Source organism: Euleptes europaea, chromosome 2 (genome assembly GCF_029931775.1).
Source record: "Euleptes europaea isolate rEulEur1 chromosome 2, rEulEur1.hap1, whole genome shotgun sequence".
Classification (NCBI taxonomy): Eukaryota; Metazoa; Chordata; class Lepidosauria; order Squamata; family Sphaerodactylidae; genus Euleptes; species Euleptes europaea.
In genome coordinates, this window is record NC_079313.1 from 105,403,313 (window position 1) to 105,426,502 (window position 23,190).

The 23,190-nt window shown below is 41.1% G+C and overlaps 1 protein-coding gene across 5 annotated transcripts in view; it reads left to right on the forward strand.

Moving 5' to 3' along the window:
• Positions 1 to 23,190, forward strand: part of TOX2 (TOX high mobility group box family member 2) — a 286,109-nt gene that overhangs the window by 205,065 nt on the left and 57,854 nt on the right. For 3 of the 5 annotated variants that reach the window (XM_056844213.1, XM_056844214.1, XM_056844215.1), the window contains one exon: positions 15,285 to 15,524. The exons of the other annotated variants lie outside the window; for them this stretch is intronic. In XM_056844213.1, coding sequence (XP_056700191.1) covers positions 15,285 to 15,524 — 240 coding nt within the window. The remainder of the gene's footprint in view (positions 1 to 15,284; positions 15,525 to 23,190) is intronic. 5 annotated transcript variants of the gene reach the window in all.

Genomic DNA, 23,190 nt, shown 5'->3' on the forward strand with positions numbered 1-23,190 from the left:
TACTTGAAGGGCCTTCAAATAGAGGATTGCACAGAATTGTTTTCCGTTAACCCAGAAGGTCGGACCAGAACCAACATGTTGAAATTAAACCAAAGAGTTTTTGGCTAGACATTAGGAAGAACTTCCTGAAAGAGCTGTTCCTCAGTGGAATAGGCTTCCTCGGGAGGTGGTGGGCTCTTCTCCTTTAAAGGTTTTTAAGCAGAGACTAGATGGCCATCTGCCAGGAATGCTGATTCTGTGAACTTAGGCAAATCATGGGAGGGAGAGCAGGAAGGGTTGGTTCTCATGGCCCTTTCTTACATGCCCAGGGAAATACTGATGACTACTTTGGGGTCAGGAAGCAATTTTCCTCCAGGCCAGTTTGATCACGGATCCTGGAGAGTTTTTTTGCCATCTTTTGGGCATGGAGTGAGTGGGGGGGGGTCCACTGGGTGTGTGTGTGGGGGAAGTAGTTGTGACTTTCCTGCATTGTGCAGGGGGTTGGACTAGTTGTCCCTGGAGGTCCCTTCCAACTCTATGGTTCAATATAAAATAGTAGCCTTTGCTGAAATTAAGTAGGATTAAGTCCAGTCAGTGCTTAGATAGGAACCTCTTAGGAATCGCCGTAGTTGCTGTTTTAAGTTCGTTAATGAAAAAAGTGGGACAAAATGATAAGAAATAAATAAGACATGGACGTATTGAAAAACAAGGGGTGCCAATCTGACCTATCCATTGCTTATTAAGATATCTTCCAAGATTCATTTTTTTCTTATTTATTTAATTTAAATATTTATATCTACCTTTCTACTTCAGAGAGTCTGAGGCCTGTTTCACATAGTTAGCCAGGTGAACTGCATCTTCTGTGACTCTCATATTTTGCCATGAAGAGAATAAAATCCAAAGATTCTCCCACAAGAACCAAGAGGCACAAACTGAACAAAGATGAGGTTAGATAAATGATCAAAACTTGGGAGATCTTGACATTCACATGTGAATGCTGAAATTCCCAGATGCATTTCATGAATTTCTGCAAACAGATACTTCCTTAACAACTTCACAGATGTACACCCACGAATGCTGAAAATCGTATTTCAATGACTATCGCTTTGGTATGTCCTAGTTTCATAACATTTATGTATTTACTTCATTTATAGCCCACCTTTCTTGCTCATTATGCATCTTGGATTAGCAGCACTGAAATGTGAATGTTGACATTTACCATATTTTTGACATTCACTGTATGTGTGTGTGTGTGTGTATGTCACCATCCACATCAATGCTGTTAATGCTGGATGTACATAAAATATAAATGGAGAATCAACATTCACATTAAGATAATAATGCAAATAGTACAAGCCAGGGGCTTGAGTTCAATTGTGAGGGAGGAGATAAAGATTGGGTTTACACACACAATTCCCCACCACCACCACCACCAAAATCTCCCTTCCAAGATATTGTGTGTGCGTTAAGTGCCGTCAAGTCACTTCTGACTCATGGCGACCCTATGAATCAGTGTCCTCCAAAACATCCTATCTTTAACAGCCTTGCTCAGGTGTTGCAAAAGATATGGTAAGCTGTTAAATTTACCACTACCACCCCTTTGTTTTCTTTCCTCATTTGTTTAACTTAACAGTCTGAGGACAATGGGTATTTTCAGTTCTTATCAGACCATTGGGAGAAGCTTCTTTTTCTACATGCTTCTCAAGTCTCCTAACCTGCAGAAACACCAATTTTGTCTTCAGATGCCTCAGTTTCTCTCTCTTCCCTAATATGTACTCATGCACAAAGTTTTGCACTAAAGGAATCAAACTGGGAGCTAATGTAGGAGAAGGAATCACTGGGGAGGGGGAAGACATTATTTGAAAATTTCCTCTTCCAATCACAGCTAAATTTTCCTCTCCAGTATTCTATAGGGTTTGCTTTCTTCGACTGACTCATCAGCTCTCAACATTCCATGGACAGTGAGCATGCTCAGTTCTTTTCAGGCCATGTGGAGGAAGGTTCCTTCCCGTGAATTTTGAAATTGTAGAGAATAAGCTAAGGGCATGCAAGGAATTGTGTGTGTGTCGTGGGGGGATAAATTATTTGGAAATTACCATCAAGCAATTCTATCTTAACAATATTTTATAAAGCAATCTGGCTACCCTTCCCCCTTTTTTATCTAGATGCTCTCAATGTTCTATGCTTTGTGTGTTCTTATATCAGGCCTTTGTAGAGAAAATCTTAGGGTTAATTTATAATGTTATTTTTTTCTGCCTTCCAGGGAGTCCCTCAATTATGTAGAAACCCCTACCTTATCTGTGGGTGGCCTGGCTTTGCTGCTTTAATGATTGGCATAAACCACCCACTTTACTATTCCATATAGTAATGATGATTGATTCCTGAAATACAATTTAGAACAGGCAGAGTTGTATATTTAAGGACTGCTGAAACAGGGTATTCAGATAAAGCACAAAAAGTTCATAAGCACATCGCCTTAGAAAATGCAATGCCTGACACGTACCCACTCAACCCATTTCAAGATATCTTCACCACAAATCAAATTCCATACAAAACTCAGGCAACCCATGTAACATACTTTGTAGGCTGCTGTATGCTTCGACAAGTGCGCTAACCACCCCACTACTTTCCACTGCGAACCACTCTTCAGAACTTCATAAATGGCACCTTCTGGTTAAAAGAGTACAAATGTGCCTCTGGAAACAGACTTGCCAAGCAACTCTAGGGACTATTGGGGTGGGGCCAGCATCGCATGGCATTGTATGATGCTGCACCATGCCGCAGCTTCATTTCCGGTTATGTAACTGGAAGTGATGTCACATATCACTGCAACACTCTAGCAATCCCCAAAAACTGTATGGTAAAACCAGGCAGCAGTGAAAGAACAGAGGCTTGTGGCAGGTGGTTTCCCACTATAGTAAGGGACCTGGTCCCCCTATCTGGGAATATTTTCTATAAATTTACACGTACTCAGTTAAGTGATTCGATTTAAAGGTTTTTGGAACTTTGGAAGAAATAGCATACAACTCTCTTGAAGAACAAATAGGGCAGTATTAGTGTTAACAAGACAAATATGAATTAAAAGTTTTGTATCTTTATCTGCCCTTATTTTCTTGTGCAAGGGACTATACTTCTGCTCTACAATTAGTTTCATCTACTGATTTATGAATGTAAAATAAGGACCAGGTTTAACTGAGTTACAACTTATTGCTGTTCCTTTCTTTCCATTCTACTTCTCCTACCAACTCCCAACCCACTAATGGCTACCATCATAATAGCCAGCCAATTACGGTATCATTTACATCAAGATCTTCAATATCACATTGTGTTTGGATTTTAATAAATGGCTTGGATTTTCAAAGACAATATGATGTCAGTATGACGAGCTATCACTGAAATGGAGAAAGCTGACTACTATCTCCCTCATAAAATATTGTGAAATATTGGGCTCATTTCAGAAGCTATGGCAACATTAATTTACAATAACGTCCCCATGTGCCAATATCTACCAAAAATACGAACTCCCGTCTATTCTTTTCATTCATGGTTTTAAGATGTGGTTGAAGCTTGTTACGTTAACAAGAGAAAGTTCCCCATTTATTAAACACCGTTTTCGTTCTGTTTCCAGCAGCTTTTCTTAACGCTGGGACTGTGGAGATTCATCTTCATAATGAAGTGTTAATTGTGTTTGGATGACTCTTTTCCCAGTAATAATAGTGTGCTGTAACACTAGATCATAGCCCGTCAAAACACTGAATTCCGATTGCTGTACAAATATTCCCCCCAAAATAGTAACAGGCATCAAATAGGAAATGACAGAAGATGAGGGAAAAGAATATAATTTCTTAATGATACATAGCCTGGAATTGTTGTAAGTAACCCTACTGTGGAAAGCTGAAATGTTCAAGTCACAGTAAATCTAATACTGAAAAAATGACACCTTTATGTCCAGATGAACAGTCCACTATGTGAAGGTGGTGGGGGAGAGTTACTCCTTGCTAACTGTGCCACATCAAAAAAGAACAGGAGAGCAGGCCATTCATTACCAGCCTTCCATCCAGCCTGACAAGAGTTCTCAGCACCATGCAGGATGTAGACTTTGAGTAGAGAGAGTACTACATTACTTCACAGTAATGCAAACTAGCTGTGCTTGTATGTGAACCAGTGATTGAAAGCCATAACAGTAGGAAGCCTCCACTGTGTGATAAATGCCACCCCTACAGAAATAAATTGCTCCCTCTTTAAATCCTTCCCTACTGTTCCCCTCATATTCATAATAGGATGATCAGTTGAACCAAAAAGGTGGCTGTTACTTTAAAGGATAAATTAGTTTGACTCTTAACTCAATAATTAAAACGGTTATGGCTATGAGCCTGCAGGGATAATGTACTATTATTATAGTCATTTGTTTCAATTAAATGCTTACTGATTTTACAATAGCAGCTGGGCACCTGTGTGAGATAGCTATTACTCTGAACAAGACATCTCAAATTCCACCAGAAATTTGTCACCCTCACTAAAGCATTTCCCATACACCATGAAAGTTTATTAGGAGCAGTTACAAATTAGGAAGAGGAGTGGGTGGTAATTAGGGTTATACATTTTATTGGCTTCACTGTCCTCTGACTGAGAGCCAATGTGGTGTAGTGGTTAAGAGCGGAGGGCTCTGATCTGGAGAACCAGGATTGATACTCCACTCCTCCACATGAAGCCTGCTGGGTGACTGTGGGCTAGTCACGGTTCTCTCTGAACTCTCTCAGCCCCACCAACCTCACAAGGTATCTGTTGTGAGAGGAAGGGAAGGTGATTATAAGGCGGCTTGAGGCTCCTTAAAGGTAGAGAAAATTGGGGTATAAAAACCAGCTCTCCTTTTCCTCTATAAAGGGAATAAAGGCTGCGGGAGGGTATGTTGCATTTTAAACTTCAATACAAGGAAGAAAAACATAGCTTAGGAAATGTGTGGAGAATAATTTTCCTTCTTCGTTGGTAGTTATCTGTAAGGTTTTTTTTAGGAAGAGATGAGAAGGGATAGCCCATGCCACAGATGGGTATATCAAAAGGTCTTTGTTCTTTGCTACCATGGAGGAAATTGCTCTTGTGAGTTGCTGATCTGAAGAGGCTGTTGCTTTTATTTCACCAAGGAAGCAGAGATATAACATGGGTGCTCAAGTCTGACAGGGCAGACTGGTTTCTTCAAAGAGATGCTGTAAGTGTTAATGGCAAACAGAGTGTAGCCCACTGAGAAGAACATGACTTCCTGAGAATCTCTGTGTCATTCCTTATGTTGTTTGCTTACCTTCTAGCAAAGAAAAATAAATAAATCACCCTGGGCTGGTGATATTCTGAATCATATGTTTCTGGTTTTCTGTGGGCACCACCTGTAGTTTTGGTGCTGAGAAGGCATTTTGCATGTAGACCAGACTTGGGGAGCATGTTTTAAAAAGTTTTTGCTAACACCCCAGCCATACAAGGGAACTCCTTAAGACCTGCAGTCATGTTCTAATCTGTGATTTTCCAGGTATGCTTGACTATGCACTCCCTTTGTACACCTGATTGGCCACTGTGTGAACAGACTGCTGGACTTGATGGACCTTGGTCTGATCCCACATGGCTTTTCTTACGTTTGTATAAGATAACCTTGTGGTAACCTAGTAGCAGCATGATGATCATGCTATCCAACCATTCCTAGTGTTATGAAATATATGTGTCATCTGAGAACTCTCTTGGGAGGTTGGTTTTGATTGGGAAGTTTTATGTCAATATCTCATCTAAAGCTGAAAACTTGTGTAAGGGTAAATCCGTTTGCTTAGATTTGTCCCTTCTTAGACCCTAGTCTCACCCATTTCCTCTGTTTGCTATCCTGTCCTTCCCTCCTTTGTATGTTTCCATTATCCCTTTGTTCAAATTTAAGTTATCTCCCTGGGGCAGGAATTTTTGTTTATGCTGGTCTAGAAAGGACTATATATATGTCTCTGTGTGTGTTCCTGGTGCTATTTTAATCATTCTTTCTCATCTATCATTCTTGTCAACAGCGATCTCCAAGTGTAACTGCTCTCCCATATCCTTCACGGCTTCTCCCCCACATTGGTGGGCACTACCAGCTGGAAATGATGTGGTGCAGCATACTGTTTAAAAGCATGAGCTGGAAACTTCCCTGGCCTGGATCTTAGGCTGTATCATTATTAGCTTTAGGCAAGCCACAATCTCTCAACCCATCTGTAATTTGAATTTGAGGTCAGTCAGTCAGTCAGTCACCTGTGGCCTTCCTCTAAAGAGCTCAGAGAGCATACATGGTTATCCTCACCTCCATTTTATCCTTACAACAAAGTAGGGATGCCAGGCCACTGCCTGGCACCACTGGGAGCTTTGGTGGAGGTCAAGGAGCAGATGTGACATCACACTAAGTGCTGACATCATAAAATCATAGAATAGAATCATAGAGTTGGAAGGGACCACCAGGGTCATCAAGTCCAACCCCCTGCAAAATGCAGGAAATTCACAACTACATCCCCCCCCCACACACACCCCTAGTGACCAGGAGATGGCCAAGATCCCATCCAAGCTAAACCCAGCTGTAACATCAGCGCATTGGCCGACACTCTAAAAACTCTGGTATTATCGTAGATTTTCTAGAGTGTCAGCTTTTGTTACATCCACCCCCTGCTGTTTCTCCTGTCAGCCCTAGGGGTGAGGACAGGTGTGTGGGGGGAGGAGGGCAGCAACAGGAGAATGCGCATGTGAAGTGGGCACTTGGCATCCCTACAACAATTATGTGAGTTTGGTTAGGCTAAGAGAGAATGATTGGCCCAAGGTTGCCTAGGGAACTTTGTGGCTGATTAGTAATTTGAACCTGTTTCTCTTCAGTCCTAGTCTGACAGCCTAACTTCTAAACAACACATGTTCCCTAGTTAATAATACTGCTGTATCTGTAAAAGTGGAACATAAATATCAAATATACTACTGCTGCTGCTACTACTACTATCATTATCCAAATAACACAGAATATATTAAGTGACTGGATTCACCTAAAAATCACCACAATGGATTTAAAAACTCTAAATACCCCCCCCCAATATTAACAGATTTGATAGCCATGACTGGAGCAGTTTTAATGTAGGTAAGTATGGTGTTATCCTGTTAAAAAGGGGGTGGCAGAGATTACATGGTGTTTAAAAAGGCAAGAAACAGGAACTTCTAAAATGGCAAAATATAACAAAATGAGGGGGTGGTAGTCTGAAGTATTCCTACATGGTCTGGCACCAGGTATAAATCTGAGTAGCATTCTAAAGCTACTTTGACCATTGTCCAAGATGGCCACATCTACTTGTGTTTCTTCAAAATGGAGGCGAAATTTCAGCCACATTGCCTGGAAACCCTGAAGGGCTCAGAGCATCCCCAATAATAAGCACCAAATATTAACTTGTTACTATGTGTCATTCACACTTCTTGTGATGTCTGCATTGGCTTCAGAGGGTACAGCTCCAACCATGGGGACAAACGCCCTTTAGGGGACCCAAGCCCCTCCCCAATTCATACAACCTCCTGTACCTTCATTTTCAATAGTTGGGTGTCCATCGCCTGCTGTGTTACTTCACATGGGGTCACAATTCAATGAGTATCTGGGATAGTAGGCCTCTTTGTTGTTTCCCTAGAAGTCCCTTTGCTGTTTCTCACCTCTCCTCGTGCCACAGTCCTCCCAGGGTTGAAAAGACAGTTTTACACTGTAGTTCTGTAGAGGAGCTCCTTTCATATCGGCTCCCTGCCTCACACCGTTTTCCTGGACTAGGAAGCCCTTTTTGTATTTTCCTGCCAAGCCACAGCTTTAGGATCCACCCCTTTAGGCTTCAGTTGTGGTGGTTATGGGGTGGTGGCTGCCATTGAGAGCCAGTGTGGTGTAGTAGTTAAAGTGTTGGTCTCAGAACTGGGAGACCTAGGTTTGAATCTTCACTCTGCTGGGGAAGCTTGCTGGGTGACCTTGGGCCAGTCACATTCTTTCAACTAATCTAAATCACTGGGTTGTTGTAGTGATTAAATGGAGGAGAGGCCAATGTAAGCTACTTTGGATCTGCACTGGGGAGAAATGTGGGGTATAAATTAAGTAAATAAATAAATAACATGCTTTCAAGTGGGTAGAGCCTGACATAACTCTTTCTTTACAAAATGAACCTAATGTATTTAAGCTTCCCAATGGGTTGAAAAATTGGTTGAGATTGGCTGTCCTCTTTCTCTCACTGTCAGCCAATCACAATAATTGATGCAAAGGAATCGCTGTACATGTTAATCAATTTGATGGAGACAGTTTATTGGCCGTTTAGTCCTAGGGATTGTCTGCCTATGAAGAGAAGATGCTTCTAGCAAATCTTAACACACTATTAGCATATCCCTTAAAAATAAAAGGAATTCTAAAATACAGTAGTGAGAGTGTTGGATACAAAGAAAATTTCACATTCACTTACCAGTAAACAACTCGGTTTAAATTAGAAAAGCTTTAGATCAATAGAGAAAATGGAGTTGGATTAAATTGATGGACATAAAGTGTCATCTAGTAAAGGCAAGTTACACCTTTGTTGGCTCTCACATGGTATTACTCAAATGAGCAGTGTAACATTTGAGGAACAAATACATGAAAGCTATCCATAAGCAGAACATTAGACCCCCGTCTGCTCCCTTTGGGAAAGGTGTAGAAAAAAAGGCAGCACATGGGCTCACCACGAATATTCAGCCCATGTGCTGCCTTTTTTTCTACACTGTACTGATACAGCACTAGGTGTTATTTCTCTTTGTTTACCATTTGGGAAAGGGGTAGAATTGGGATTGTAACAACGCATTCCTAAGGAAGGGGGCCGAATCCCCTTAGGAGGTGGCGTGACCTCACTGCCAGCGTAAGTGCATCTAAACACGGATTAAGACACACTTATGCTGCTGGAGAGGCCAGTTCCGCCGGCGCCCGAGCGCCACGGAGCCACACCTCACCCCTCCACCACCGCGGCCTCTCCATGGCGCAGGCCACGGCATAGAATGGCTGCGCCAGCACAGGGGGACGTTCCTGTGGCGGGCCGGGGGGAGGAGCCGCCGGTTAGGCGGCTTCCTATCCCCGTTAAGCCTATTACGCTGGCGCTGGAAACAGCAGTGCTGCTCCTGGTTTTTAGCAGGCGCAGCCTCACTGTTTTCAATGGGGCTTTTAGACGTTCTTGCTGCGTGCTTGAAACGGCTTAGGAGGAGGCGCGGCTGCGCCTCTTCCCTGCCATACCCGCACGCCGCCTGCTCAGGAATGGGCTGTAAATGGCCTAACAAAAATATAAATAAATACATTTCTGTTTTGAAGCATTTCCTGTTTGTAGAGGATTGACTGATCCTCATTATGTTCCCTTTTTTGACATTGCCCTTTTCTTTGTAAATAAGCCACTCACATGAGAGCTTAAATGTGCAAGTGAGCTTCTGAAAGTAATGCAAAAACCAGTGCTTAGATGCTTTTATCTGCAATGAAGTCAGTAAACTTATAACAGCAGGTAGGATATATCCCTGCCTTTCTGTAGAGACTGGATTTATCAGAACTGTTCTGGTGGATGGTTCTTTGAAAGTACTTGAGCATATCTGTGTGTGTGTGTGTGTTTTGACTTACTTGGTAACTATATGCTCTCTTGAGTAATGCATAGTAAAAAAACAACACAGCCTAGTCATATTATGATCTTTAAAGCACCGTAAAAACATGAATTGATAACGATTCCCATCCAGTATGCTGGAAGAAGCACACCGGAGCCCCAATCCAGTTCAGCGTGATAATCTGGAATCTTTCTGTTGATGTTAATGGCTGGTAGATGGAGCTCATTCTCATTTCTGCAAATTTTCATAAGAAATTTTCTTCATGGGTCTTATATCCATAATTACATTCCTGGGCTGGTTCTGCTCTGCTGCATAAATAATATGCACTTTAAAGAAAAAATGTATGATTACATATTTAATGGATAAATGGAGCCGTTGTGGTCTACTGGCTCCATAATAAGAATTTTGAAAAATATCTTAATATAGTATTTGCCCAAGAGACTAATGTAGCTGCAGATGGGAATGATCTTTTCGATTTGTTTAAAACCCAACAACCTATATTATATCCTTCCACAATTATGAAATCCATACTTTATGAACTTTACTTAATTTAAATATAAAATAAGGAAAATACATTCTTTGTTCTTAGCATTCTTTAGCATTAAAGGTCTCCCTTAAACAGATCAAATCTGAAGCAACTGAATGAGTTACCATTTTCACTACATATTAGAATGGACTGATTGCTAATAGGCTAATACAAGTTAATAATATGAAACAAATCACTTTTTAAAAAAAAGCTTCCTTTCCAAAGGAATGGAGGGGACACAACGTAGCATCATTATTTTTTATAAGAAATAGTCTGCAGGATGCCAGGAAAAGTGAATCTGTTGTCCTACCTTTTATATTTTGTAAATTGGTGGAAAGCATTTTGAGAAATAGATGAACAAGCCTTGCCCAAGACAAACCAGAATGGCTTCTGCAAAGGCAAGACTTGCCTTACCAGCCTTTGATACTTCAACAGGCATATAGATAGATTTCTTGCCTGTGGAATGCCCTGCCCCTTGATGCTTGTCTGATACTGCTTGTACTCTCTTGGGGCACTAAACTAAAACATCCCTTTGCACTCAGGTTTTTAATTAAATTGTTTTCACAAACTACTGTAGCACTTATATGCCTGTACTTTCAAAATGCCTTTAGCAAAGGTCCTTATCAAAGTGAACTTAGCAGACATGTAATAAAACGATTTGTCTTCTTATAAGAGGATATTAAAGATTAAAAAGTAAAGGTAAAGGTCCCCTGTGCAAGCACTGGGTCATTCCTGACCCATGGGTTGACCTCACATCCCGACATTTCCTAGGCAGGCTTTGTTTACAGGGTGGTTTGCCAGTGCCTTCCCCAGTCATCTTCCCTTTACCCCCAGCAAGCTGGGTACTCATTTTACCGACCTCAGAAAGATGGAAGGCTGAGTCAACCTCGAGCCGGCTACCTGAAACCAACTTCCGTCGGGATCAAACTCAGGTCGTGAGCAGAGCTTGGACTGCAGTACTGCAGCTTACCACTTTGCACCATGGGGCTCCTATTAAAGATTAGTAGTTGGTTTTTAAAAAGGAACCTGGTTTAAATAATGGGATGCAGAGGACTGGAACAAACAAAGGTTTTCACATTGAAGGGAAGTAAACAATGGTGTCTATCAGGACCAGTTCTATTTAACTTGTGCATAACTTATTGGAAATGAGCCAGATCCAGAGATAACACTACATTTTTCATGATGACACAGTTGACCATACAAAAGGGCATGAGTCACATTTCACCTTCTCCTCCCTCTCTCAGCCCTTGTTGCCCTCTCCACCAGGCATGCTGAGCAGCAGCAACTTGCTATCACCTGCAGATAATTGACCTCCTGATAAGGCTCAACTTCCCACTGGGGTAGTTCTCCCAACAATGGGACCACCTTCCTGTTGGACAACTAGGGCCCTCAAGGAGGAAAAGGGTAGCCGTGTTGGGGAATTCACACACATGCACAGTTACCCTCAATGGGCAGCTGTGCATGCCTGCACTGCCTGCCCTTGGTTAGGAGTGCTTGTGAGAATAGTCACTGCTCTTTTCAGCTGGCCTACCCAGCAAGTATAGATCATCCTGAGCTGGCCACATGTGGCTCCCTCTGCAGGCTGGACTCAGCTTAGCCCCAGGCACCCTCTGTGGTGTCATGCCTGCCTGTGGCAGCAGAGCAAGGTCATGCTGCTTGGGTCCCCACATCTCCCACCACTTCCTCTGGAAGTACTGAGGAGGGCCAAGGAGGATCCATTCTCCCACAAGAGGCCATGTATGCTGTTTGGAATGCCACGATGGAAGAATGAATAGAAAAGTAATAAATGAATTCTGTAATATAACAGGCATGCATCCTGCTCCAGACTCATCACCCATATCTACCATGTTGCTGGCACATTCATGGGTGCTGTTGGGAGGGCACAAATCCCATCACCCCAATGGACAAGGTTGGCTCTGCTGATTCCAGACAGCCATATTACAGTGGTGGTTTGAAGAGAAGCTTGGCATTGACTGGCTTCTCAAATCTCCATATCTATTTGGTCTGGTCTGTAGATGCCATCATGGAACATGATGGAGGGCTTCTGGAGAGCTTATCTATTTTATTTTTATTTTGTTCATTTGTAATGCCTGGTAAGTAAAATGTTCATCTTAGACTTCTCTCTCTGTTGAACATGGAAGTCCCAAAGTCATAGTTGGTGCCTAGAACTCCAAAAAATTTGGACTGGCCCTGAGTTTCAATAAAACTACCTGAATTGCATGCAAAGGACTAATCATGTGGTACTCCTCCCACATAGGTGGATGCCTGCAATGGCTGTTTCACACATGGATATTCGTCACTTGATTACTGTTCACTTGATGGCTGGCAGCTTATGGCTTAACTCAAAAACATTAGATTTAAAGTATTATGAGGTGCTATGACAGTTCCGTCTGGGATGGTCAATTCATATCAAGTCGTACATTCTTATCGCAGTCATCAAGTGATGAATATGCATATGTGAAACAGCTTAAGGGTTATTTTGATGCAGAGTGGATTAGAATGCTACACTGATCTCTTTCAAGGATAGGCGGAAATGGAATACAAATGTAACTTTTTAAAAACAAAGCAAACCCTCATATTAATTGAATCATACAGAAAAGAGCTGCAAAATTTACTCCTGCTCCCCAGTCTACTTACACCCCCATGCCTTCTGAGTATCTGAACCCAACATGCTGTCTAGTGTTGTAGAAAAGCTCTTGATTCCCGACCTGTAGCAATAAATCTGCTTTTGCATTTGGATTTATTTCTGTTGAAGCCTACTGAGCCCTCCCTGCTCTTCCCTACATCTCTTACTTTATGAGCTGCTAATGGAGTTGGCAGGAGTCCCCTGCTAATGAGAGATTGCACCTCAGTGGGCTTATGGGAAACGAAAATTGTTAATAAATAAAGCCCTGGGTCTTTAAACTCATGTTAACATTAATCAGATTAGTATAAAAAGCAAAAAGTCGAGAAAAATGTTTAAGACAGTGTTTGATTTACCTCCCGCTGGTTTCTGCTGTGTCTGAATCTGATTGTACCTAAGTATCTGGCTTAGGTCCATCTCTGTAACAAGCAGAAAAAAATGGGGGATGTCCCAAATACACTGGCCTCTTCATTAGGATACTAAATTAATTGTTTGATTTTTACGTATGTGGGCCAGTTGAGGTGCAGCTGCCACCAGGCCCATTGCAGCTCCCAGGCTCCGGTGCCGTCTCCTGCAGGCCTTCAGTGACTCCTTGTCTCTGACACGGCCACCAGTGACCACGCTGGAGGCAGACAGTCTTTTATTTTTCTGCAAACCTGGGTGGTCCTCCAAGTTTGCAGGAAATTCTGTTTAGTGTCATTATGGCTCCAGAGATGGAGGCCACACTTCACTATTAAATATATAGTGTAATTTGGCCCCAGAGAGCCAGCGTGGTGTTGTGGTTAAGAGTGGTGGTTTAAAGCGGTAGAGTCTGATCTGGAAAACGGGTTGATTCCCCACTCCTACCAGCTGGGTGACCTTGGAGTAGTCACAGCTCTTAGAGGTCTCTCAGTCCCACCAACTTCACAGGGTGTCTGTTGTGTGGAGGGGAAGGGAAAGTGATTATAAGCTGGTTCGATTCTTCCTTAAGTGGTAGAGAAAGTCGGCATATAAAAGCCAACTCTTCTTCTTCTACTACTGTAAAACAGATAGATGGTTTTTATAGTAAGGCTGGTACCCAAACACTGGCACTGGGTGGTGGCAGATGCTCCAAATGCATTGCAAGAAACACAAGAATGAACAAATATTGTATACCTGGAAGATTTTTAAAAGTCTGATTCCCAGATCAACTAGTTGGAGATAGCCCTAAAGCAAAAGTATGTATAACTTCTAACCTAATTTTTCTCCTATCTGATACAAACGAGACAGGTTTACTGGACAGAATATTTAAAAATTGTTCACTTCAAATAGCTTAGCCTTAGGCAATTTAATCTCTAGTGCCCTTGGTGGTTTTTAGCTGTAGTTTTGCATTTTAAAAAATGGACTCATGTTTAAAGATTACATAATACAGGTTATATTTGCAAAGGTGGATATGTTCTCTGCACGAGTCAACTTCTAATTTTGAAAAAAACAATAGCTGTTCCTGTGATTTTTCAATGCAAATTTGTCTGCTTGTTTGTATCACAGAAACAAATCTTACATTGGCCTGAATGAAGAGAATACATTTTTATAACAATTGATAGTGGTATTAGTGAACTTGGCCTTCAATAAGAGCGATTAAAGAAAATGCACATAGTCTTGAGAATTATAGTATAGGACTTTCTTATTCTAGGAACTCCTCTCCGGTTAAAACCTCTCTTTCCCTCAGTTTCTGTTTTTAAATCCCTTGCTAGGTAAACTCTTAAGTACAGAGTTTTCAAGTTTGGAAATACCCATTCAGAACTGAGACATACACTTTCTGTTGGTACTGTACATCAATTTTGGTATTTTGTTGTAAAGTATTTCTCTTCGTGTCTGCTTATTTCCTCAAGAATGGAATCCTGTGTTGTGTCATTTCATCATACAATCTGATGTTTTATGTGGGCTTTTAGAATAATTAGGAATATTTTTCATAATTTCCTTGGGGGTAGAAACGTAAAATAGGTTACCAGAGTGTATGTGGCCATTTGAAAAGTGAAATATTAAGGGTACAACTGGCAAATCTGTTGTGTTCTCCTTACTTGCCTGTGTAGCCCCTCCCCGCATCCTGCCATATTTGGGATCTGGGATAGTGCATGGCCTAGTGTGACAACAGCTATCTTTGCTGTTATTGCAGTGACAATCACCACAGCAGCATTGCTGTGGGAGGTATGATATTTGGATCTTAGGACTGTCTGAGGGAATATTAGCGCATTAGAAATCGAATGTGCATATACCAATATTAGCCGTATACTATATACTTAAAAAAAATGGCAACCAAAATATGATGCTGTGGTTTCTGCAACTTGATTGCGTTGTTCTGTTTAATGGAACAGTTCTGACAATATGAGATAACTGAAGATGATTAATACCGTAAACAAGGTGTTTTTTTTTGACTAGTTTTGTTTTCCCAGTATGGAAAAGACTAGTTCCCCCCCCCCCAGGGTGATTAACACCTCAGCAAAAAATATGCCCAACCTGCAACATAACGTAATTTTTATAAGACAAAAAAATACAATATAATTTTAATTAAAAAGTAATATTCTCCTAACTCAGATCCAGGAGATGGTCCACTCAGATGCCACTTCCTATGATTCCAACCATCAAGTTCCCCTGATCAATCGACCAGGGATGTTAAGCGGTCACATGAGTGCCCTCAGCCAGTCACAGCTGATTTCTCAGATGGGTTTGAGGAGCGGTGTTACCCATGGTTCCCCATCACCCCCTGGAAGCAAATCTGCTACACCATCTCCCTCCAGTTCTACTCAGGAAGAGGAGACAGAATCACATTATAAGGTACGTGCAGCCATGCCTGTTTTGACGGACAAACTATTTGACAGTGGCAGGTAGTCTTCTGTGGAGGAAATAATGTATAGCAGTCATAGCAAAGACATTTTGTTTTTTCCTTCTGAAAGAGACACTTTCTCTATAACCAAGGCTGTCTACCGAGAACATTTCTAAGCTATGGAATCAGAAAGCATGTCAGTTTTTCAAACTGTATCAAGTGCTGTCATGCTATATTGGTGCATATAATAAATAGTGCAATTAAAACAGCTAATTCTGAAAAGTTTCCCCCCGAATCTTTTTCTTGTCGTGCTGATGATACCAGATACATCTTTTTGCACTGTCCTTTCAGATTAGGATTGTGACAATAAATGCATAGTTTGGTGCATTTCTTCCCTTTCCTTGGTTCTTTTTTTCAGTTGCTGACATTGTTCTGTAGAAGCAAAATTCACATATTTGTTTGGGGAAAGAAAATGGGAAAACACAGGTATCCAGCTGGGGTTTCAGCAGAGTAGCATGCCACTTCATCTCCAGAATGAAATAGCAGAAAATGCAGCCACTAGATTTTAACTTGGAGAGGTATTTAAATAACAACAACAAACTTCAGATTTAGTCAGTAAAGCAGAAGCCTTTCAGGCTTCTAACAGAAATCTTACCATTCTGCTTTGGCTAGCAGTCAACAGATACTAGATTAGTTGACATTACCAAGCAGCCTAAAAAAGAAAAAAGAACTCTCATTCCCTGGACCCTAATCTTACTTCTTTACCTACATGATGTGTGCAGTCAGCCTGTATCATAATACAGTTCCTAAATATTATTTATCACATTGGGCACAAACCATCACAAGTTAAGCCCTTCTAACTTAAAATACTTTTAACAGCCCATTCCTGAGCTTTGTGGCTGAAAGTGCATAGGAGGCGCGGAAGGACCCACGCCGGCACCCATGCCACTTGCGCTGCCAAGACTGGTATGGATGCCGGTGTTGGGGCATTGTATGGATGCTGGCGTTGGGGCACCCTTGCACTGTCAAGACAGCACGGCCCTGGGACGCTGGCTCGGCTTCCCGCTAGCATCCTACTGGCGCAAGTCCATGCGCTGGTGTCCCGGGGGGGCATTCCTGGGGGGGCATTCCCAGGGTATTTTGTGGGTGGAGCTCCCGGTAGGCAGCTTCCTAACCCCTTTCAGGCCAGGAACACCACCTTCAGTAACAGCGGTGCTGCACCATGTTTTTGGTGCAGCATCACAGTTTGCTATGGGGCTTCCCCCCCCATTTATTTATTTTTCTCCTTTAAAAAACCCTTTTCCTTCCCATGGCAGCCACCAAACCTTTTTGGAGGCACTGCTGCGGTCAAGCCATATGCAGCCGCTGTGGCTTTGAGGAAAGGGCTGTCAGTTACTTTAAGTACTTTTAACAAAGTACTGAACTTTGATTGGATATTGTCCATTACTTTTTCTCCTTGGGCTGCCTCATGTAACGGCCACCAGTGAGACAGTCTTCACCAACATAATATATGAAACAATCTAATTATGTATTGTATTCTGTAGATATGACAATCACATGGCTGTTAAGATTTGAGTTGTTCAGATCTGTTTTAGTTCATTCCATGCACTGAATATGTTTACCTTTGGTCATTTAAGGGCCTTTCCACACCTTTTCTCTGCCTCTTTTCCCTAGTCTGACAGGCCTTGCAAGTACCTTTTAGAATACTGAACCCCAGTATTCCTGCCACACTTACTCCTCCTCCTTACAGCAGAGGAAAGGCCATGCTGCTGTTGTCCACCCACACGGGAAAGAAAGAAGGACGGTGACCTTGGTAGATGAACAAGTGGCAGAGATCAAGCTTAAACAAAACTTTAAAAAAATGTCAGGGAAAGGCCTTGCTAGTTTCACCTTTTACTTTGTAAATTACTCTTTACTCATGTTATATGCTGTGGCTCTAGATTTTATGTTTTATGTAATCCGAAAGTATAGTCAGAGACAAAAGTAAGTTAGCTATGTAGCTAGGAAATGGAGATTTGAAATGTATCTGGTATTTTGATGCCTTCATCTCATCTGAGTTTATGGTCTGGATTGGAGGGGTGAGGTACATAGACTGTTGGCTTCCCAGGAACCATCAGGAGCTGCAGTACAAAGTGTGAACTTGAATATAGTGAAAGATATAACTGTGAAGGGGAATTTAGCATATATTACTGAGCATTAAATGTTCCTTCCAACAGTAATGAGTCTGTGACACACTAGCACCATCTACAGCACGTCAGAGGAATTCTTGTGCCGAGACTAATATTTGGCCGAGAACCAATGAGGTGGGATTTTGCTGATCTCCAATAGCTCAGGTACAACCTACACACCAACGTGTGTAGCCCAGTAAAGAAAATTCCAGTGGAAGCTATGAAGAAGTCATGGGAAGGAGTGTAATCCTTTGTCTATCCTCCTCTGCCTCACACCAAATTGACCCCCCCCCCAAAGAAAAACGTTTCCTCCTGTGATGTTTTAAACCTGCATTTTCTAGAAACTAAAACCCAGGAAAGAAAGTATGCTAGGGATTGGAAGATTTGGAACAGGGAAGCAACCTCTTTCTTGTAATTGCTCCTTCCCCCTAGCATTTTTCCACTCCTGATCATGCTGTGTAGAAGCAACAAAAATATCCCTCTAAATGTGATTCACATATTAGAAGGTCCACATGGCTGCTGTGAGGACTTCGTTCTGTGCTGGAAACTCATTTCCCAGGTTTGTGGAGGTTTGATTCATACCAAGACTACAGTGCCACTGTTTGCTTGACTTGGTAAACTTACATGCGATCGTCAGTACATGTAAATTTATCTACTGAGCGAATAGTAGCTCCCTGGTATCATTTCAGTTTGGGAAAATGGCACAGGTCCAGACTTAAGCATCTTTCCTCAGCATGCTGCAGCCTTGGTCTGAATCGGGCCCACACACCCCTAGGAATTAAGTTCATGATGGGGAATTCCCAAGACACGCTTGCGTGGGACACGTGGACTTCGTAATATCTAAATTGGACCTCTGGTTTGTGTGATGTGCTTCCAGAAAGAAAATAGCAGAGGAGGCTGTGTAATAGCAACAGAGACAAGGGAGAAACAGGTTCTCCAAGAAGTGCCAATTGGTCTTAAATATGAGACCCTTTCTCTTCCTTATCTGCCTATATCACAAATGGTGTAAGTAAAGTTCCCTCAATGGGCATAGGGATAAATTTCTAAGAGAGATCAATTTTTGTTACTGTCAGAATTTTAGGAGTGTTTTGCATCACTTCAGACATCCCCAAGCCAACCCAAAATGGCTAATTTTATGTTTAATTTCAACATAGGTATATCCAAATGCCCCCCCAACTTACACCCCTCTACGTCCCTTGAAGTCCATGGGCATAGAAGTGTATAATTCAGCTTATGATACTACTGAAAATTACTTAGCAGTCACACTTATTTGTTCATGCATTTCTTAGGCTCCTTTTAAGAATTTTGAGAGATGCAGTTTGTTGAGAAAAGTTGTATCAGGTGAAATTGCCTCTTGCACTTGGTCTTCCTAATGAGCTATGGTATTATCCCACATTAGTCTGTCAGTATGGATACTTTTTGTGCTGTCTATACAGAAGCATCAGTTCAACATATATCTGCTATATCATGGAAGTCATAGTCAATGATAGTTTTCTCCCTCACCTAGTCCTTTAATGAGGCAAAAAGCTATTGGTGAAAACAACCCTCTGAGAATTCTGCATTCCATGAAAATGCACAGTAAAGCAGCTTAGTTTATTGATACTCTTTCCTGTCAGTACAAGATTTACTATGTTTGTTTGGAAAAATGGAGCATTTGTCCTGGAGGTTTGTAATGGGCTTTTGGCCCATCATTGTTCCTTCCTGCTGATCTTCTGTTTAAAAATAAATAAATAAACCCCGTTGTCTGTACAGACCTTTGGAAGTTTAGAAGAACATGCTATATTATTTCCTTGTTTGCCTTTTTAAATTTTGTGTGTATGTATATGAGCAGGGTTTTACTTTGAATTTTGTTTGATCTGTTTTTTTTTTTAGTTTCTGAGCAGCTGCTTTAAATGGTGGTGGTGGGATATTAAAGAAATGAATGGGGGCAGGCTGGTGCACCCACTAAGAATGCCACCCCTCTGTGCCTGTACTGCCACCAGGGAAGCCAGCTGCAGAGCAGGGGAAGTAACAGTCCTAGTAAGGGAACATGGGAAACAAGTAGATGTTTCTGGGAGCTGAGGACTGAATGGATGTTTCTATAGGGTTGGTAAGGAAGTGGGTTCAGAGAGTGAAATGATGCAAACCCACCAAAGACAGCAGATGTGGGCACAGTCTAGAGTGCCTCTTGGGCTAAAGCCAACCATAATAAAGCCATCCTAATTTGCATTCTGTATGCCCACTTGAAATAGGCAAATGGCACATTAAAATGTAACAGTGGGTAGAACTGGATATACCTTATTAGCTAAAAACAAGGGATCATGCTCAGGATTTTTCCAAAGGCTCTAGTACTGCTTTAAAAAAAATTACATTCTGAAGAGCATTTTTGTTTGTATTATTTGTGGTCTAGTGCGTGAACTTTAATCCATTATTGCCTGATGTTCAGATCATGTTATCAGGGAACTCATTAGCAAATATGACAGGGTTGCATTGTGCTACGAAGGCTTTTAAGGTCTGGGCTACAATGAATGATGAGTGACTTCTTGCCAACCTAGCAGAACCCAAGCAGTAACCGCAACTGGACCCACCTTCTATGTACCTTATATACAATTGCCAATCATTACTGCCCACTATTTAGAAGAATTAAAAGTGATGTAGTGACAGATGCTTGTGGATTTACCCTCTTGCGGGGCATGTATGTAGTGGGGGAATACTGCGGTTCCATCAGGAAGATCTTTTATATATGGAGCTCAGAACAGCAGAAGGAGGATACAAAATAATGTGGATGATTTTGAAGGATATTCCAAGTTGCAACTCACCTTTGACCAGAGAAGTGTATATTACCTTTTTATTTTATAAAGCAAAAGCAATACAATTAAAATAACAGATAAAGTGATACATAAAAAAGAAACTTCCAGAGCTTTGAGATACGCACTAAACAAATCTCAGTTTAAGATACATTGAAAACAAAGGACATGAAAGAGGGATTCATCGTATCAGATAATGGATCAGACATGTTTCTATTTCGTTAAGTACAAAATTCCCTTTTTAGCTATTTCTTTTATGTCCCAAGCTGTTTGCAACAGATAGTTTTATTAGTATAAAGATTCCTTTAGATTTGTTCATCCAGTCTTGGTTTTGGAGAGAACAGTTTCAGTGTCCAGAGGATGGCAAATGTTAACCTTGCAGTGGTAATCCGATAAAGAGCAATTCGCCAAAACCATTTTGAGATTACAGTAGCATTTAGAAGAAACAAGGTGATGCTAAATGTGCAAGTTGATGCCATATGTTAGTGACAGCATTGTTGTCACTGTTGCCCTAAAACTCTTAGCCCTTACACACTTCTTCCATGTATGCAATAATTATTTTTTTATAAATTATTGCTAATAGCTGTGGCAGAAGAATTGACACATCAACTTAGAGTAGTCAGAGGTAAAGCTAAAATATCAGATTTCTATGAAACGTGGCATGACTATATTCTCGCTAGTCATGAAGGACTTAAGGCCACAGGTACATCATTTTATATATATTTACACTAAATAGTATGCCAACCAAAAAAGTAAAGCTGTGCGTTAATAGAAAAGGCCAAATAGTATAGTTAATATCATAGCCTAGAGATTTACTCCATTTCAAGGCAATATTCAGAATATGACTATGATCTACCTCTAATAATACAGCATAAAAATTTGACAGAGTCCTGTTCATGCTCTTTAATAAACAAGTTTCAAATTCATACATTTCATTCTTCAGATGTCTCCTACACAATTTTTGAAGTGCAAATACTTGTTTGTAAGTAGTAAAGGGGAGGAATAGCACCATCACTCCTTTGTGATAACTCATCATATGACCAAAACTTATTTTTTTTTAGTTAGATCCCTGTAATGATTCAATCCAGCATTCTGCTGGAGTTTACAGAAGGCACTAGATCACCCAAACCTATGAGCTAGCTCAGTCACTACTGATGATAACAAAGAAATTTGGGGGACTGCTTTGCAGTGTATTTTTATCATGCTGTGAGCAAATTTTCAATAACGAGCTATTTTTGATAATGAAACTGGTCTTTCCAATTTCTTTACAAAGATCAGATCTCTTAATTGAATTCCAACCAAGGATTGTTCAATAAAATCAATTACCAGATTTAAAGGGGTACTAAACCATTCCAATAGAGAGCCAGCGTGGTGTAGTGGTTAAGAGCAGTGGACTCTACTCTGGAGAACCAGGTTTGATTCCCCACTGCTCTGCATGAGCGGCAGACTGTAATCTGGTGAACTGGGTTGGTTGAAGCCTGCTGAGTGACCTTGGGCTAGTCACAGTTCTCTTATAGCTCTCTCAGCCTCACCTACCTCACAAGGAAGGAAAGTAGATTGTAAACTGATTCTCCTTAAAAGGTAGAGAAAATCAGCATATAAAAACCAACTCTCCTTCTGTTTCTATAACCAGAGTTGCCTAACAGCCAAATGATAATAAGGAAATTTGGAATCACTAGCCCACCATAAGTCCATTTTTCTTGAGCAGAGTTCCTTTCGATTCTTGGTTGTTTATATTCTCAAATATAATGTGATAATAGCTTCTGCAATTTTTAAGAGCCTCTCAGGAATATCAATTGGAATATTTAGTAGAGGGAAATTAATTTCAGTAGTACTGTCATTTTGACTGCATTGGTTCTGTTATATAAAGTTAGTATAGAAGAGGTGCAAAGTTTGAATGTACTGGTCAACTCTATCATGATAGGATCAGAGGGTACAGAGGTCACTTTGTTGAAATATAAAAACCCAGATATTTCACCTTATCAGTGTATTTGATGTTACAAAGCCTGCAACTTTGATCAATATTTTCTTTGTGTAAATTCAATAACATTAGTATGACCTTCAAGATATCATTCCATCTTTGCTATTCAAGGCTGAATTCCATGTTATGTTCACATCCACACTCATGATCAAGGACAGACATTTTCTTTTTGCCCGTTCCCAGTTCATTAGGTACTTGTTTCCTCAAGCATAAACTGTAAACCGGAGTGTGCAAAATTAGAATTGGTTAGCATGACAAATTGAACAAGTCCTCATACCCACAGCAAGAGGGCTATCCAAAGGTATATTGACTTTAATCAAGCCTTTGCCTTCAGATACATCCTCTGATTAGGATTTCCAGATGCATGCTTGGAGACTTTGGGGAGGGGGCATGGGGGAAAACACAATGTCAATGGATTGATATCACATCTGGCCTTACTATAGAGATCAGGCTTTTTTTTTCTCCAGAGAAATGACAGGTAACTGGTGGGACTTTTGTTCTAGCATTTATCTGTAGCAGATAGGAATGTTGTTACATTTCTGTACCGATAATCTTCCTAGGAACCCAGAGCAGAATTTTAGCCTTGCAACAATTCTGTGAGGTAGGTGAGTTAGATTGGTTAAGCTAAGATGGGGACTTGCAGCGTTACACCTTTGTAGGCCCATGGAATTCAGTGGAGCTTAAATGAAGGTGGGGCCAGGGTAGGAGGGCTCTTGGCCAGTGGAAGAGATCATGTACCCTT